Below are 13,801 nucleotides of genomic sequence, written 5' to 3'. Positions count from 1 at the left end.
AGGTCCTTATCTTGCAGGAGATTCCGCCACTGATGTGCCAAGCGTCCTACATTATCCACTCGGTGGTGAAAGCTGTTGCCAGGTGCTGGGATCTTGTGACGCAGTAAACAGGCAAAATTAACGTATCGTACGTATTTCCTCGATAAAAATAACGATGCAGATTGCTACATGGTACAGGAAGCGTATGGGAAACACGATGGGTAAAAAAGAGAAATGTCAAACGCCATTGCCAGAGAACAGATGAACATCCCCGATTCCACAAATTAGCCATATCGCTCGTTCGAACCGCCATCGACGGTATGCCTCCATGTAATGAACCGTGATATGTTGGTCTCGTACCCTCATCTTAACTAAGATTTGAAAACAAAAGGAAAAAAAAAGGACGAAGAAAAAGAAGTTGAAAGAGCAAAGAGACGCCCACCGACCTAGCCCACGATGCGCCGAGCAAATACACGCAGTAAAAGACGTAAACGACAGAAAAGCGATTTGGGAAAACCCACAACTTTGGCCACCGATTTAACTGAATGATGATTTTGTTGTTTTGGAGTGAGCTTGTTCGGGTGCATATCTGATTTTGATATCCTCAGGAACCAATGGTCGGTGGTTGGGCGCCCTCAATTTTAGCAGGCTGTGTAGGGTCGGTGGGAACAGCACCCTGCTCGTCCACCACCATATCGGCACGGACACGCTTGGCGGGGAAGCTGTTATTGCCCAGGAAGGCGGCCTCCTCGTGCTGATGTTTGCGCATTCCCAGGCCCGCAACAGCGATGCGATTCAAGGCATTCATCTGCTCGGGTTGTCCGGAAGCGCCGGCGACCGCATTCGCAGCGGCCTCGACGGCGGCGGTGGCATCGGGGCGGGGCTGAGTGAGGTCGATGTTGGGTGGCAACTCGGGGACGTCGTTCTGGGAATCGATCAAGCGGGACTGGAGACCGATGATATATTCACGGAGCTGGTAGTTCTCGGCCTGAAGAGCTTTGTAATTCTCGGACATGATCTTGTACTCGTTGACCTGCTCCTCCAGCTTGCGGATATACCCTTCTTTGCGTTGACGGAAGGCGCGCTATAGAGCCCCAGCAGCTGTTAGTCTTTCTTTACTTTTATTTTTGTTTTGCATTATCACCATTTCAAGCTCGTCGATCCACGGGAAACGCATACCTGAGCGGCGCGATTCTGAGCGGCACGCTTCGAGGTCGACAGCTCACGCTTGCCGTACGTCTTGCGAGGTTCGGTGGGCTGCGCCTCCTGCATGACTTGATCCTGTGGCTGGACCTGAGGTTGCTGTGGTTGAGGCGGAGGCGGCGGGGGAGCGGGGATCATTCCGGTGGTCGGCGGAGCGCCAGAGATCGCGGGGTCAATGTTCGAGTGATCTCTTATCGGCTGGACGTGAGTCATCCCGGGCTGGGGACGCGGAGGCGGCGGAGCGGCAGCATGGCCTGCCTGGAGAGAAGCGGCGAGGAGTTGGTCCTGGAGAACTGCAAAACACCGAGAGCGGCGAGAGTCAGCATCCACGGAAGGCACCGAAAAAGGAGCGACCGGAGAAAGCAAATTCGAGGGGGGAGGGCAAAAGAAAAACGGCGACTGGAGCGAGGGCTCACCTTGGTCTGCATGGTCCTGCACGGTTCCGAAGCCACGCCAAGGGGCGATAGGGCGGTGGTTAGCCATCGGTATAGCCACACAGAGGGCACGAGATTCCTTCGAATCAAGTCACGGTGATGGGGAGGGTCAGGCAAAGAGACGGAGAGGGAGAGACATGGCAATGCAGATGCGGGAAGAGGGAGAGGGAGATAGGGAAAAAAAAAAAAAAAAAGAAAAAGAAAAAGAAAAAGGAGAGAAGAGGGAAAAGGGAAAAGAACAAAGAGGTGAATGGTTCGGGGATGTGAGTGATGGGAGAGAGTGCGGCAAAAGGGCCAACTGCGGCTGGAGATGTTCAAACAAAAGTTTGCAGCGTCAAGCAGTTTGTTTTCGTCTCAAACAGGAACAGCGGTAGTTGTGGTAGCAATGGGGATATAAAAGGGGGAAAAAAGAGAAATATAAAGAAGAGAGATATAGAGAAGAGAAATATAGAGATATAGAGAAGTGAGATATAGAGAGAGAGAGGAAAAACAGGATTCTCACCTGGACGGAGTGGGCGGTGTTTGGATTGGGGTTGTTCTTGGATGGATCCTGTTGCGGCGGCGGTGGCTGCTGTGGTTGTTGCTGATGGTGCTGATGCAATTGCTGTTGAGATGGCTGCTGGGGCTGATGTTGTTGATGTGGTTGTTGTTGTTGTTGTTGTTGCTGTTGCTGTGGTGGTTGTTGTGATTGTTGCTGCTGTTGCGGCTGCTGCTGGTGCTGCTGGCCGGGATGGGGAGCGGGAGCTAGCGGCTGCTGAGGTTGCGACTGCATGGTTCGAGAGCGAACGAGGTCCGGGTCCTGGCGTCTCCTCGTCCTCTTCTTCCTTTTTTTTTTTTTTTCCCGGCGCTCACTGGCTAACTGGCTGACTGGCTGGCTTCTGCTGTTTGCTTTGCCTGCTGCTTAGTCGTCAAGTGCTGACTGATGAGGTTGGCGATGAGTAAGGGCTGACAAGTGACTCTCTCTCTGTTTTTTCGCTGGCGGCGGACGATCGCGTCGTTTAATAATCGAATTCCCGCATTACTAATCGCTAGGGCTGGGGGCCATCACCTGACCAGCCACCTCTCGCGCCCCCCCCGCTAGTCTCCTTCGGGAAGGCATGTCCCTCTTCTGTGAGTCGATTACATAATTATACGTACGCCACGCTTGATCGGGTGTGAAATGTAACCGGAATTCCTGATTAGGTTTAACTCTGTGTGCGTGTGTGGCTAAAACCAACTACTTTTAACCAGCCCCAACTAGCTTATGGTTAATCGATGTAAACATATACCAGACCAGGTTCTCTATGCTCGTTCCGTCCAACTCCGAGCAATCCATATATATATATATATATATATACGTGTATATATGTATATGTATAGAGGGTGAGAGATTTTTATGTAAATTGGCTGGAAATCAAGATTTAAACCGAGATGTGTGGCTACGGACACAAACTATACACTCCCAAAAGATGCATTTTAAACTCCCTCGCTTTCACATCACTGGCTCTTCTTTTCCTTTAGCGATGCGGTGTAGCCCGCCTGGATGAGACTAACCCCAACCTGCGCACACTCCTTCCACCCCCGCTGCCGCGCCCAGAACATGTCCGCGGCGCTGGCGGAATGCTGGCTGAGCCGCCTGGCGTCCTCCTCCAGGGACTCCCGCGTTATCCTCTGCGCTCCTTCCTCCCCCCCGACTGCTGACTCTGCATTGTCTTCCCGTCCTTCTTCCGCCGCTTCCGCCGCTCCGTCCTGCTCCGGTAGGATCGTGTCCAGGTACGCCTTTCGGACCCTGTACCGCTGGCCCCTCTCGTGTCGCGTCTCCGGCGTGTCGATCTTGGAGAACGCAATCTGCACCCCCAGTCGCGCAAGCAGGTACAGATGCTCCGAGAAGAATATCGTCAGCAGTAACGCCCACCCCTTGATCTGCGACGGGCCGCCGTCCGGCCCCGTCTCCCCGTCCGAGAACATGTACACCAGCGCTGCACTGGTTATGCTTCCCAGCCACGCGAGGAACCCCAACGAGTCGAGCCACGGCCCGATGGTGTCCGACCGCACCGGAGCTGGCCGTCTGCACTCGATGCAGATCTTGACAAAGTCCGACCGCAACTCGATCCAGTTGTTGATCAGGAAAGATAGAGGGACCAGCGGCCACACCGGCGAGAAGAGGCTCAGGTACCCAAACTGCACACACATCTCGCGAAGATCCGTCGTGACATCGTACTCGCTCAGCTCTGATTCCTTTCGGACCCGAGCGAGGAAGTCTGCCTCCGCCGGAGCGTCCTGCATCGGACCGCTCTCCTGCTTCGAATGGTTCTCTTTCTTCTCTGCTTGCATCTCGTTGTACTTATTCAGCACTCTACGCTTGACGTGAGGCATCACGGCCTCGAGCCCAAAGTTGACTATCTGAGCGGTGACGGTGAAGTATATCACCTGGCGCCGAAGCCGGCTTCTGTCAATCTGGAACTCCGCCACTCTTGCTCGACCCTCTTTGGATACGAGTTGAGGAGCGGCGACGTGGAACACATCAAGGTACGGAACGATCTTCTGGGCGAACGGAACGTAGACAAAGGCCGTCAGGAAAACCGGCAAGTACGAGGTGATGAAGTTGAGAACGAAGATCTTCTGGGTCAACGCAACGTCGTAGCCGTCTTGCGTCTCGTAATTCTCGTAGTCGGTGAGCTCGGTGGCGATCTTGGTGAGAATTCCACTGATGGTTGGAACCATCAGCGAAAGGATCACCGTAGGAATAAACGCCTGTTTTTGTTTTTTTTATCGCACAAGGTAAGACGTAGCCATTAAACAGTCGTGCAGGGGGAAAACATCTTACCAGATACGCCTTGAACGGTCCAGAGTAGATCTCGGAGATAAAGATCTCGATGCCAAAGCAAAACGCGATCAGCGTGCCCAATGCCAGCACGGCCGCAAGCGCAAACGGGACCTGCAAGAGCTGCCTCAGAAGTCGAGTCCTAGTCGAAAATACCAGTATCTTTTCACCGGTGACCGAATCAATAACCTCCTTGTCGTGCTTGAACTGGCGTCGCTTCGCCTTGATGGCCGAGACGCCTTTTACCTGCCATCGCAGCTTAAGATCCACCTCCTGTCTCTTCCAGAACTCGACAAACACCAGGCAAGCCAGCGAGTTGACGACGGCATAAACCACGGAGAATTGGCCCAACAAGGCCCAGCAGGCGACCCCAAAGGCGGCGGGGAAGATCAGGAAGGTGAAGTACGCCTGCAGAAAAGTAAAGTAGAAGGCAACTCTTTCTCCGAGCCTGGCGCGGATCTGGTCGAGGTCGTGGCGGCTGAGGAGAGTCTTGCGGCTCCAGTCCATTATCCACTCCTTGTTGACATCTTTATCGTGTAGAGGGAACACGGCCTCGACATGCTTCCAATCGCCGTATTTAGGAGTTATGCCCACACCGCCATCGGTGCGTGGCCAGGTGATCATGTCGTAGATGATGCGTAGCCGCTCGGCCTCGGTGGGCTCTTGTTTGGTGCCTTCTTCGTCTGAGCCGGGCTGGATCTGGCGAACACCGTAGAGCCAATCGCGCACTCTGCATCCGCGGTCAGAACACACACGGGCAAGAGAGGAGAAAGAAAGAGAGTGTTTATATGGGCTTCGTTTGCAATTGGGCTTTGGCCTGTCTTAGGCAAACATACCTTCCTCTGTGGATGGCCTTGTTGAGACTATCCTCCCTCGCCTTGACAAATACAAAGAGCGTGCCCTCGCCGGCGGGCCTCACGGCGGTCTCCAGCCCGATGTAATCAAGGGCCTTTATCAACCGCTTAAACTGGTGTATCGCCTCTGCTTGGTCTGGAGGAGGGAGGGGCAAAAAAAAAAAAAAAAAAAGGTCAACACATATCAACACAGTTTGTGGGTGTAGACAATCATGATGACGACGTACCTCCATCCTGGAAGCGGTACAGGATCACATATTCGACGTGGAAGATCTGGTCCAGCTTGGATCGATGGCTGGCCTCGAGCTCCGGCTCCATTGGAAGAGGGATAGGCTGTCCAGTGGTGGCTCCTCCAAAGAAGGGTAAAGCTGAAAGCACTCCGTGTTCGGTGGAAGAGCTCCCTACATATAATATCAACTTGACATTGTTCGTGAGAAGGTCAATAAATTCCACCGCAAGCGAGCAAAGGGGGAAAAACAGCTCACAAACCCGCGCCGGCCAACCAGCTGGCGGCTGGCTGAGCTGTGGCTTGAGCTGACGTCACCATGGCCCGTGCACGATCCTGCCCGATGCGGCGATCCGTTCAGGCCCGTATACGCAGTACATTATGCTCTATCAGGAGATTAGCCAGCTGTTCCGTACTCCGTATACATTCAGCATTCAGTTCTGTATTGGCCAGTAAGTCTAATAATTAAGATGAACATCGTCTGCCGGGATCAAGAGAGTTGTTGGCAACTCACAAGCTCGAGCCGCCACTCCAGCGGTTTACTGGATTGCTGAAGATCATTATCGATGGATGGAGCTTACTCCGTAGAGAGAGAATTATTATTGATTGCCCCCTGTTGAACACTTTGATTCAATCTTCTCATAATAAGGACTACTCCGTATCACTTGTATGGAGGAGCTGACGGAATCATGACTGGTGTACTCCATTCGACGATTGAGATGGAACCCACGTATATAAGGAGGCTTCTGCCTCCTCAAAAGAGCCCTTATGCCTTTTTGTATTCTCACAAACCTCATAGCTCGGCTGGGCTCCCGTATTCCAACATATGGGAAGCTTCAGCTACTTGACCAGCCTGGCGATCCTCCAACCAGGCTCCCTCTCGATTATTATTCGGGGTGCCTGATTGACCTACTCAACAATTCCCGCCAGCCTCCTCAGCGCATCCCCGTCCACCATCATCTTCAACCACTCGTCCATCGCCGTCGCTCCGATCGCCTTGTAGAACTGGATGCTCGGCTCATTCCACGCCAGCACGCTCCACTCTAGTCTCTTCCCTCCAACCCTGACAACCTCCTCCGCCAGCCGTCGCAGCAGCTTGAACCCGTATCCCTTCCCGCGGTACTCGGGCATCACATAGAGATCCTCCAGGTACACCCCCGGCGCAGACCGCCACGTCGAGTAGTTGTAGAAGAAGAGCGCCATCCCCACCGGCTTAGGCCCCGGTCCGCCGGCCTCCGCGGGCGGCTCGATCAGGAACGTGTACGCATTGCCGCGTTTGGGCGGGGAGTCCGGGAACGAGAGCGTTTCGCGGAGGGAAGACACTGTCGCTTCAACTTCGTGCGACGCTTTTTCGTACGCCGCCAGGTCCTCGATAAATCTGAGAATCGTCGGGATATCTGCGCGACTGGCTTAGTGAGCTAATTCAACGCCAAATCGCGTCCAAAATTTATCCCTACCGTCTTCGGTTGCAAACCGGATGGTGGGCTGCTGGTTGGCCATGGAGAAAGGATATCCAGGGAAGTAAGCACACGGAGAGAGAAGTGTTAGAAAGCCACAGCCTTTTATAGTTGAACCTTCAGTTCCACCCCGGAAAGAAGTACTCCGTACTCCGTATGGTAGTCAGAATACAAAAACCTCGGATCCAGGGCGGAAACGCTACCAGACTCAGCAATCGGGGCAGAGCTCCTTTTTATATTTATTTCCACGATGATGAAGCTGATTTGAGGGGAAAAAAATAGAAAAAAAAAAAAAGGAAACAGATCCGGAAAACCGGTCGCGCCCTTTAACATGGCAGGGACAATCGGGAAAATACAACTGGAGAACACTATCTTCCAGTGGATCAACCTTCCACGGGTCATAAATTTGTTGTCATGAATAGTATTCTACCATCGATGCCAATCCGGCACAGACGTGGGATGAGAAATAATGTACAGGATGGCTTAATAGGAAAGAAAGAAACGAAACGAAACGAAACTGAAAAGCAAAGGAGAAATCTCTGGTCAAATCATTTCGAGGATATAGCAGACATCCATCTCTGCTCATCGTTGCTGCATACGAGAAATTAGCTTCATCCAAGTGCCAGAAAGGTCCAGTTGCTCAAAGTGTCACTTACGCATCAAAATGCAGCAGCATCCCCAGCACGGGAATCAGCTGTTTTTGATAGCTTTTATCCTTTTGCTCCAGGAACTGCAGCAGTACATTCTTGAGGTAGACGTGATCGATATTTCCGGCTCCTGGCCCGGTCGTCGCCTCGCTGCGGGCGAGAGATTCGTTTCGTGCCCGTGGCGGCGGAGACATCACTCCGCGGCGTCTGCCTGAATCAATGGACGATCGAGGCGAACGATTGCCGGATTCAACGCGTCCCTTTCCGGCTTGGATCGCTTTCAGGTCCTCGGATAGGGATTTGTTTGTCTTCCTTAGCTTCTCGAGTCGCTGGTTGGTTTCTTCGACCGACCGGCGCAGTTCGGATCTCTCCTTCTCCAGTTCCCTCGCCTGTTTCTCACTCTCATCCAGTGCGTCACGTAATTGGGCCATAGCCTCCTTCACATCCGTGAGTTCCTGTCTTGATCGCTCCATCTCCGCTTCAAACTCTTCTCGTCGTCGTTTCCACTCTTTCTGGGCATGTTCAAGTTCCTCCTTGTCCTCCTCCGCTCTTCGTAAAGCCCGTTCTGCTTCTCGTGCTTTTGATTTGAGCTCCTCCATTTCCCTTGCGCGTCTGCGGCCAACAATGTTCGCTTCATCCTCGGCCCGGTCTCGTTCTTCGATGGCGGTCTCCAATCGCTCCTTAAAGTCCCTGACCTTGTGTTCTGTTCGCAGTTCGACCTCCGAGAGCAGTCGTCGCATGGTTTCGCCTTCCCTTGTCCGCTCCGATAAAAGACGCTGGGCGTCTGAAAGCTCTTCCTCTAAACTCTCACATCTCTCACGTACCTCTTTAATTTGCATTGCCATCTCCGAAGTTTGATCGCGCATACTGTTCATCAGGCTCTGGGCGCTTGCGTGTTGCGCCGTTTTGAGCTGTATCTCATCGTGTAAACTCTCGATCTCTCGGTTGAGCTTGGACACTTGCTCTTCTAATTCTCGCACTTTGGATTTGGCGGATTGGAGTTGTTCTTGTGTCTTGTTAAGGTCCTTTGACGTCTGTTCGTTCTTCTCAACTGCTTCCTGTTTTTGGCTTTCTGAGTATCGAAGGTCCGACTGCGCAACCTCCAACGCTTGCTCAGCCTTCAGCCGGCTATTGGTCTCCTGGGCGATCTTCTGATTGAGCGTCCTGACTTCGGCATCCTTATCGCCAATGGCCGACTTGAGATCCTTGATCTCGACGCGTAGATCTTCTTGCTTTCTCTCAACCCGCCCAAGCTCTGCCGTCTTATTCTTCAACTCCTCCTTTGTAGTCTTTAGATCCGCGGATTCTTGGCGGAGGGTTCGTAACTCGGGTTGGATCTTCTGCAATGTCTGACGCAAGTCGGTCAGGTCTTTAAACCGAGATGCGGCTAATTGCTGCGCAGCCGAGAGGTCGGTTTCTAAAGTTACGGCTTTGACCTTCAAATCCTCGAACTCGGTCATTAGATCTTTGTGGACTTTCTCGGCATCAGATGAAGCTGAAGCAGAGCTAGTTTTTAAGGCCACTATTTCGCTCTCGAGATCTTGAATTGTCTTCTCAAGCGCAGCTTTTTGTGCCAGCAACTCCTTGACTTTATCCTTTGCTTCTACGTGATCCTGGCCGATGTTCATGAGGTCATCTCGAAGAGATTCAATTTCTTCACGAAGGTTGTCTTCTCCTTTTAGCTTGCCATGAAGTCGATCTATCGCCGCATCCTTCTCCGCCAGGTCGGAACCGAGCTTGGTCACTTTATCCTCCAGCTCCCGAATCGCATCTGCGGATGAAATATTCGGGGGGTTTGGTTCATGAACCTGTTTAGTAGCAGCTTCTTTTGTGCCACTCTCAGGTTCTGATCTTCCACCTTTCTTCTTCTTTTTATTCTTTTTCTTGCCACCGGGAGCGGAGGGCGTTGAGGTGCTGACGGGAGCAAGCTGGGAGGCCGGCGCAATCAAATCTTGCCGAATATCTTCAAAATTAACTGACTGACCGCCCGAAATGAGTTCTTTTGCATCTTTCCACTTCTCATTTTCCTTTAAGCCGCTGTCTATGAAATCAACAATTGTCTGTGCTCGCGTTGCGTCGGCCTTGCTTGCAGAGAGATCGGTCTGGAGAGATTTGATGGTGGATTCGGCATCTTTTAATTGCGACTTCAAATTCGTCACAACACCCTGCAAAACCTCAAGCCGTTTCTTGTCGGCAGATTTCTGACCATCCCCTTCTGCCGACTGAGACTCAGCCGTATCCTTGATCTGCCGGAGCTCCTCTCTTGTTTTCTTTAGCTGGGAGTTGACATCGTCCATGGAGGTGGACGATCTCCGCAATTCAGATTCAGTCGCTCTCAACTTTGATTCTAGAGATATAATTTGCTCTCGCAAGTCATGGCGCTCATCTTTAAACCGGGACTCGAGGCGATCGTTCTTATCACGTAGCTCCGAGACATCGCGTGTTGCAGCTTCCAAACTATGAGCCATGCCTTCGGTAGACTCCCGAGCCACAGACAGATCCCCAGTCAAGGTCTTAACCTGAGCCTTAAGAGACTCGATCTCCTGTTCCTTTTCGTGTACTTCTGATTCCAATCTCGGGATTTCGTTATCGAAGGAGAAGAACTCTTCGTTTTCTTCCGGTGGAGGAGGCGGAGACATTACGGGCTTGGCTCTTGGAGAAAACAGCCCACGAATGGAAGCGGCACGAGAGGTTATCGATGTTGTAGGGGATTTTTGGGAATTATCCAGGGAGTCATCTCCAGCGGACGAAGTGGTCTGGATACTGGGAAGGTCGTTTCCATTCACATCTTCTCCCTCTGGAGCCGTCTTCTTTTCATCACCGGGCTGAGAACGTTTCAAATTAGCGACCTCATCCCATGCTTCACGTGTGGATTTCTCGGCAGATTCAAGTTTCTTTTTAAAGTCGTCTCTTTCCGCGGTTACTCTCTTTAATTCGTCCACCACCATGTCTCCTTTTAGAGTGAGCTGATTGAGATATTCGGCTAACGCACGGGGCTCGCTTATTGAGGTAAGTGGTGTATTCTCTCGCAGGGCAGCCTCGAATGGTTCGATCGACAGGACGCGCGCGTGAGCAATTCGATAGGCCTTTAAGAGCTCTTTGGCGAAAGGGATTCAATGAGTGATTGCGTAGACAGGGTCGTGAGAGTGTTAAGTATTCACCTTGGTATTTGGATTCCAACTTGTCCAGCCTCCGTAGCTTCACTCTGACATCGGTTGGTAAATCCGCTGGTGTCTGACCCGAGGATTTCCCTAGTAGAGAGGTAGGTGCGGCGGGCGCCGACTCGTTAAGAGTGGCTTTCTCGTCTAGCTCGCCGCCGCCATCGGCCATGTTGTTCGCAGACTCCGGGCGAGGGGTGCTGGTCCTTGTCGATGAATCATCGTCACCGACGACAAATTCCGCATCGAATTCCGACGGATCTGGATTTTTGGCAAGGAAGCTGTTGCCGCGTTTGACCCTTGTGCTCGGACGTCTGGCAGGAGAGGGATTCGCGCGACGAGCGGAGTTTGAGCGGGAGAGGGTTTCCTGGGCACCTCTCTGGCGGGCTTGTTCTTCTGCAATCCGGGCATCAATGGCACCTCGGATACGCTATGGAGAGTGAAGTTAGGTGGGGGTTGGAACATCGACACGGGAGAAGGCTGGATAGAGGTACTTACGGAGAGCATTGCTGCTGCTCGCTTCTGCGAGCGCTCCAAATATGAGTATCAGACAAGCAACGGAACAAAAGAAATGGAGAGAATCGAAACTAGAAAGAGTGTGGTTTCTCAATTGCAGTCTGGCAGTCGGTGTATTCCGGTCCAAACTGGTGGTCTCTGTGTGCTCTGTGCTTCTCTCGCGATAGCTTTACTGTTTCGATGACATCGTTTGGGTTTGAAGAGCCCGTCCGCAGCGCGCATACTGTCCACTAAATCTGGATCCGGGGGAAATATAGTGGATTAGGTAATGTGCACAGCGCAGTGACCTGAGATCTTTGTCAGGTCTAACTATATCTGGTTAGTTGGTGGCTGGTGTCGACTCCATTCTGTGGCTGATTTAGAACACTAATTTAGTAACTGTAGTCTCCACGTGACATTACGTAAGGGAGAGAGCTGCTCTTGTGGGGTGGCTGGGCAAATCCATCATCGGCAGCTTCCGACTTGCTGGCTCTTTTGGCCACAAAATAACACTCTCCGGTCGAGAGAGAGCGCATACTTGACTTACTTCCATACACGCAAGCTTAGTGGAACACTCGCAAAAAAGGCCATTTTCATGCTCACTGAATTTCCCAGCTGAAACAATGTTGTTGTGTGGAAACTGAACTAGTCATGGTGTCCTTCTGGCCATGGAGGGTGAGTAACCCCCCCAATTCCGGCGCCCAGGGGATCTCGAACGACGACGCGAAATCTTGACCGTAATAGGGCTCTGATAACTCCCCGGCATCCTTCGAGAAAGCTCTATCCCATCTGTCAAAGCGATTGGCAGACACAAACATCCACCTGGACAAATTGCGGCACCGCTCCCGCCGTTTCAGAGCTCTTTGGACACTATACACCAGCTTTGTCTACATCCTCTACTCGCTGATTCTCGTCCTCGTGCTGGGACAGGGACGATGGGGACCTATCGAATATACAGCCATATGCGGTGGGCCAGTTGTGTACGTTTCTTTTTCTTTTTTTTTTTTCCCCAGTTTGTTGAGGATCTTCTTCTGCCAACGGCCTTCCGCTGACCTGTTCAGTATTTACGTCGTCCGACTCGCCGCAGAAAACTTCTATAACTATCGCATCTCCAAGACACAGAATGTCCTCGACGACCTCCAAAAGCAGCGTGACCAAACTATTGAAAAGCTCAAGGAGGCGACAAAGTACAATTCGACGCAGTTACTCCTGGAAAAATATGGTGGAGACTCGCCCAAACTAAAGCGCTCCGGCAACGATGCTAGCAGTGACGAAGGACGAGGTTCGCACAAACGTCGAACCCCGAAGGATAGAACTCCTCTTCCTCTTCCTGAGAGGAGAACAGGGCTTGCTCCACCACCCACAGCAAACATCCGGCAAATTGAATCGGGCTCCATCTCTCCCCCTCCACAGGCACAACATGACCGACCTCATACCTCCGCTGGATTTTCACCGCGCCCCCGAGCCCAAGTCCCAGCCCAGGCGGATGAGCCGGAATTCCACCCTAGCGCATTCTCCGCGTCCGTCTATACGGAATCCCGCCCGCCGCGATGGTATGATCGGGTACTGGATGTTTTGCTGGGCGAGGATGAAACTCTTCCGAAGAACCGCCTGGTTCTCATATGCCAGCAATGCCGCCTCGTTAATGGACAAGCGGCCCCCGGTGTTCGGACGCTGGAAGAACTGGGTGCGTGGAGATGTGGCAGCTGTGGCGTGTGGAACAACCAAGACGGTCAGGCCAAGGGTATCGCCACAGGGGCTCTTCCAGCGGATGCGCTCCTATCCACTCACTCTCGAACACGCAGTCAAAGCCTCCCTCATCATCCTGGGCAAAGCCCCGGCACCACGGAGCCGCCAAGTTCTCCTGAAAGGACGTGGGAGCCGGTGCCACGTCCAGGAAGTATTAGTAGCGCGGTGGATAGAGAAGATAATCCCGCGATGTAAGGCAGGGATGTGACTGCTGCCCATGCGGCGCCAAGCAGTGAAGACGGACTGGAGGCGGGAGACAAGTTTGAGGCGAGCGATGACTTCGTGGAAGACCGGGACGCGAAGTAGGGGAAGGGGGGAGGGAGAGGAGGTAGTAACATGAACAAGGCGTCTAACATGCCCTGCAAGTCTAAGACATCCAGGCCGGCGTGCCCCCACGGGCCTCTTGGCCGCAATGGCAATTGATGAGGCCCAGATGAGCTTATTTCTCCTCTCCTCCCTCCTCTGCTGATACTGTAGCCTGGCACGGAGTTAGACTCCTGTTTTGGGAACTCCTGCCATCACCTATACCACTGTAGCTTTATAAACTGTATGCGCTTGGCTAGTTACTTATCATTAGTTCCGTCACGCGATTGCTGCAAAGAATGGGAATTCCACATCCCCTTGAAGTATTATGTCTTCTTGATGGAGGCAAAGTTGAAGTGGTCATGTCAAGCAACAGCGGCTTTAGCTCAGTTGGGAGAGCGTTAGACTGAAGATTCTGCTTCTGTCTGCAATCTAAAGGTCGCCCGTTCGATCCGGGCAAGCCGCAGTTCTTTTTTCTTTTTTAAATATTTTT

At 52.4% G+C, this 13,801-nt stretch overlaps 5 protein-coding genes and 1 non-coding gene across 6 annotated transcripts; 2 read left to right on the top strand and 4 right to left on the bottom strand.

Moving 5' to 3' along the window:
• Nucleotides 1-130: 130 nt before the first annotated feature.
• On the bottom strand, nt 131-2,024 carry D8B26_004888 (uncharacterized protein). The gene is made up of 3 exons (XM_003070630.2): nt 1,599-2,024; nt 1,159-1,475; nt 131-1,063 (listed from the first exon to the last, which is right to left on the bottom strand). The coding sequence occupies exons 1-3, from the start codon at nt 1,663-1,665 to the stop codon at nt 584-586; spliced, it is 864 nt and encodes a 287-aa protein (XP_003070676.2). The 5' UTR covers nt 1,666-2,024; the 3' UTR covers nt 131-583.
• A 949-nt stretch (nt 2,025-2,973) lies between these two features.
• On the bottom strand, nt 2,974-5,729 carry D8B26_004887 (uncharacterized protein). Its single transcript, XM_003070629.2, has 4 exons — nt 5,501-5,729; nt 5,256-5,409; nt 4,423-5,149; nt 2,974-4,349 (listed from the first exon to the last, which is right to left on the bottom strand). Exons 1-4 carry the CDS (start codon nt 5,589-5,591, stop codon nt 3,093-3,095), a joined length of 2,229 nt encoding a protein of 742 aa, XP_003070675.2. The 5' UTR covers nt 5,592-5,729; the 3' UTR covers nt 2,974-3,092.
• A 332-nt stretch (nt 5,730-6,061) lies between these two features.
• On the bottom strand, nt 6,062-7,182 carry D8B26_004886 (uncharacterized protein). Its single transcript, XM_003070628.2, has 2 exons — nt 6,957-7,182; nt 6,062-6,896 (listed from the first exon to the last, which is right to left on the bottom strand). Exons 1-2 carry the CDS (start codon nt 6,997-6,999, stop codon nt 6,409-6,411), a joined length of 531 nt encoding a protein of 176 aa, XP_003070674.1. The 5' UTR covers nt 7,000-7,182; the 3' UTR covers nt 6,062-6,408.
• Nucleotides 7,183-7,410: 228 nt separating this feature from the next.
• Nucleotides 7,411-11,268, bottom strand: D8B26_004885 (uncharacterized protein; the record flags this gene model as incomplete). Its single annotated transcript, XM_003070627.2, has 4 exons — nt 7,411-7,547; nt 7,613-10,700; nt 10,765-11,191; nt 11,260-11,268. 4 exons carry the CDS (start codon nt 11,266-11,268, stop codon nt 7,505-7,507), a joined length of 3,567 nt encoding a protein of 1,188 aa, XP_003070673.2. The 3' UTR covers nt 7,411-7,504.
• A 489-nt stretch (nt 11,269-11,757) lies between these two features.
• Nucleotides 11,758-13,597, top strand: D8B26_004884 (uncharacterized protein). The gene is made up of 3 exons (XM_003070626.2): nt 11,758-11,931; nt 12,001-12,236; nt 12,318-13,597. Exons 1-3 carry the CDS (start codon nt 11,908-11,910, stop codon nt 13,198-13,200), a joined length of 1,143 nt encoding a protein of 380 aa, XP_003070672.2. The 5' UTR covers nt 11,758-11,907; the 3' UTR covers nt 13,201-13,597.
• An 86-nt stretch (nt 13,598-13,683) lies between these two features.
• On the top strand, nt 13,684-13,774 carry D8B26_004883. Its single transcript has one exon. It is a non-coding gene; the product is annotated as a tRNA-Phe (tRNA).
• The last annotated feature ends 27 nt before the right edge of the window (nt 13,775-13,801 follow it).

Source organism: Coccidioides posadasii, chromosome 2 (assembly GCF_018416015.2).
Source record: "Coccidioides posadasii str. Silveira chromosome 2, complete sequence".
Lineage (NCBI taxonomy): Eukaryota > Fungi > Ascomycota > Eurotiomycetes > Onygenales > Onygenaceae > Coccidioides > Coccidioides posadasii.
The sequence above is the reverse complement of the archived record's forward strand: the minus strand, read 5'-3'. Positions and strand labels throughout refer to the sequence as shown.

Coding starts and splice junctions, on each gene's coding strand:
- D8B26_004888 (XM_003070630.2), bottom strand. CDS start 1,665: ATGGCTAACCACCGCCCTATCGCCCCTTGGCGTGGCTTCGGAACCGTG. Junction 1,476..1,598: donor GCAGGACCATGCAGACCAAG/GTGAGCCCTCGC, acceptor GGTGTTTTGCAG/TTCTCCAGGACCAACTCCTC. Junction 1,064..1,158: donor CTCAGAATCGCGCCGCTCAG/GTATGCGTTTCC, acceptor GGGGCTCTATAG/CGCGCCTTCCGTCAACGCAA.
- D8B26_004887 (XM_003070629.2), bottom strand. CDS start 5,591: ATGGAGCCGGAGCTCGAGGCCAGCCATCGATCCAAGCTGGACCAGATC. Junction 5,410..5,500: donor GTACCGCTTCCAGGATGGAG/GTACGTCGTCAT, acceptor TCCCTCCTCCAG/ACCAAGCAGAGGCGATACAC. Junction 5,150..5,255: donor AAGGCCATCCACAGAGGAAG/GTATGTTTGCCT, acceptor CCGCGGATGCAG/AGTGCGCGATTGGCTCTACG.
- D8B26_004886 (XM_003070628.2), bottom strand. CDS start 6,999: ATGGCCAACCAGCAGCCCACCATCCGGTTTGCAACCGAAGACG. Junction 6,897..6,956: donor CCGGTTTGCAACCGAAGACG/GTAGGGATAAAT, acceptor CCAGTCGCGCAG/ATATCCCGACGATTCTCAGA.
- D8B26_004884 (XM_003070626.2), top strand. CDS start 11,908: ATGGTGTCCTTCTGGCCATGGAGG. Junction 11,932..12,000: donor TGTCCTTCTGGCCATGGAGG/GTGAGTAACCCC, acceptor TGACCGTAATAG/GGCTCTGATAACTCCCCGGC. Junction 12,237..12,317: donor ATATGCGGTGGGCCAGTTGT/GTACGTTTCTTT, acceptor TGACCTGTTCAG/TATTTACGTCGTCCGACTCG.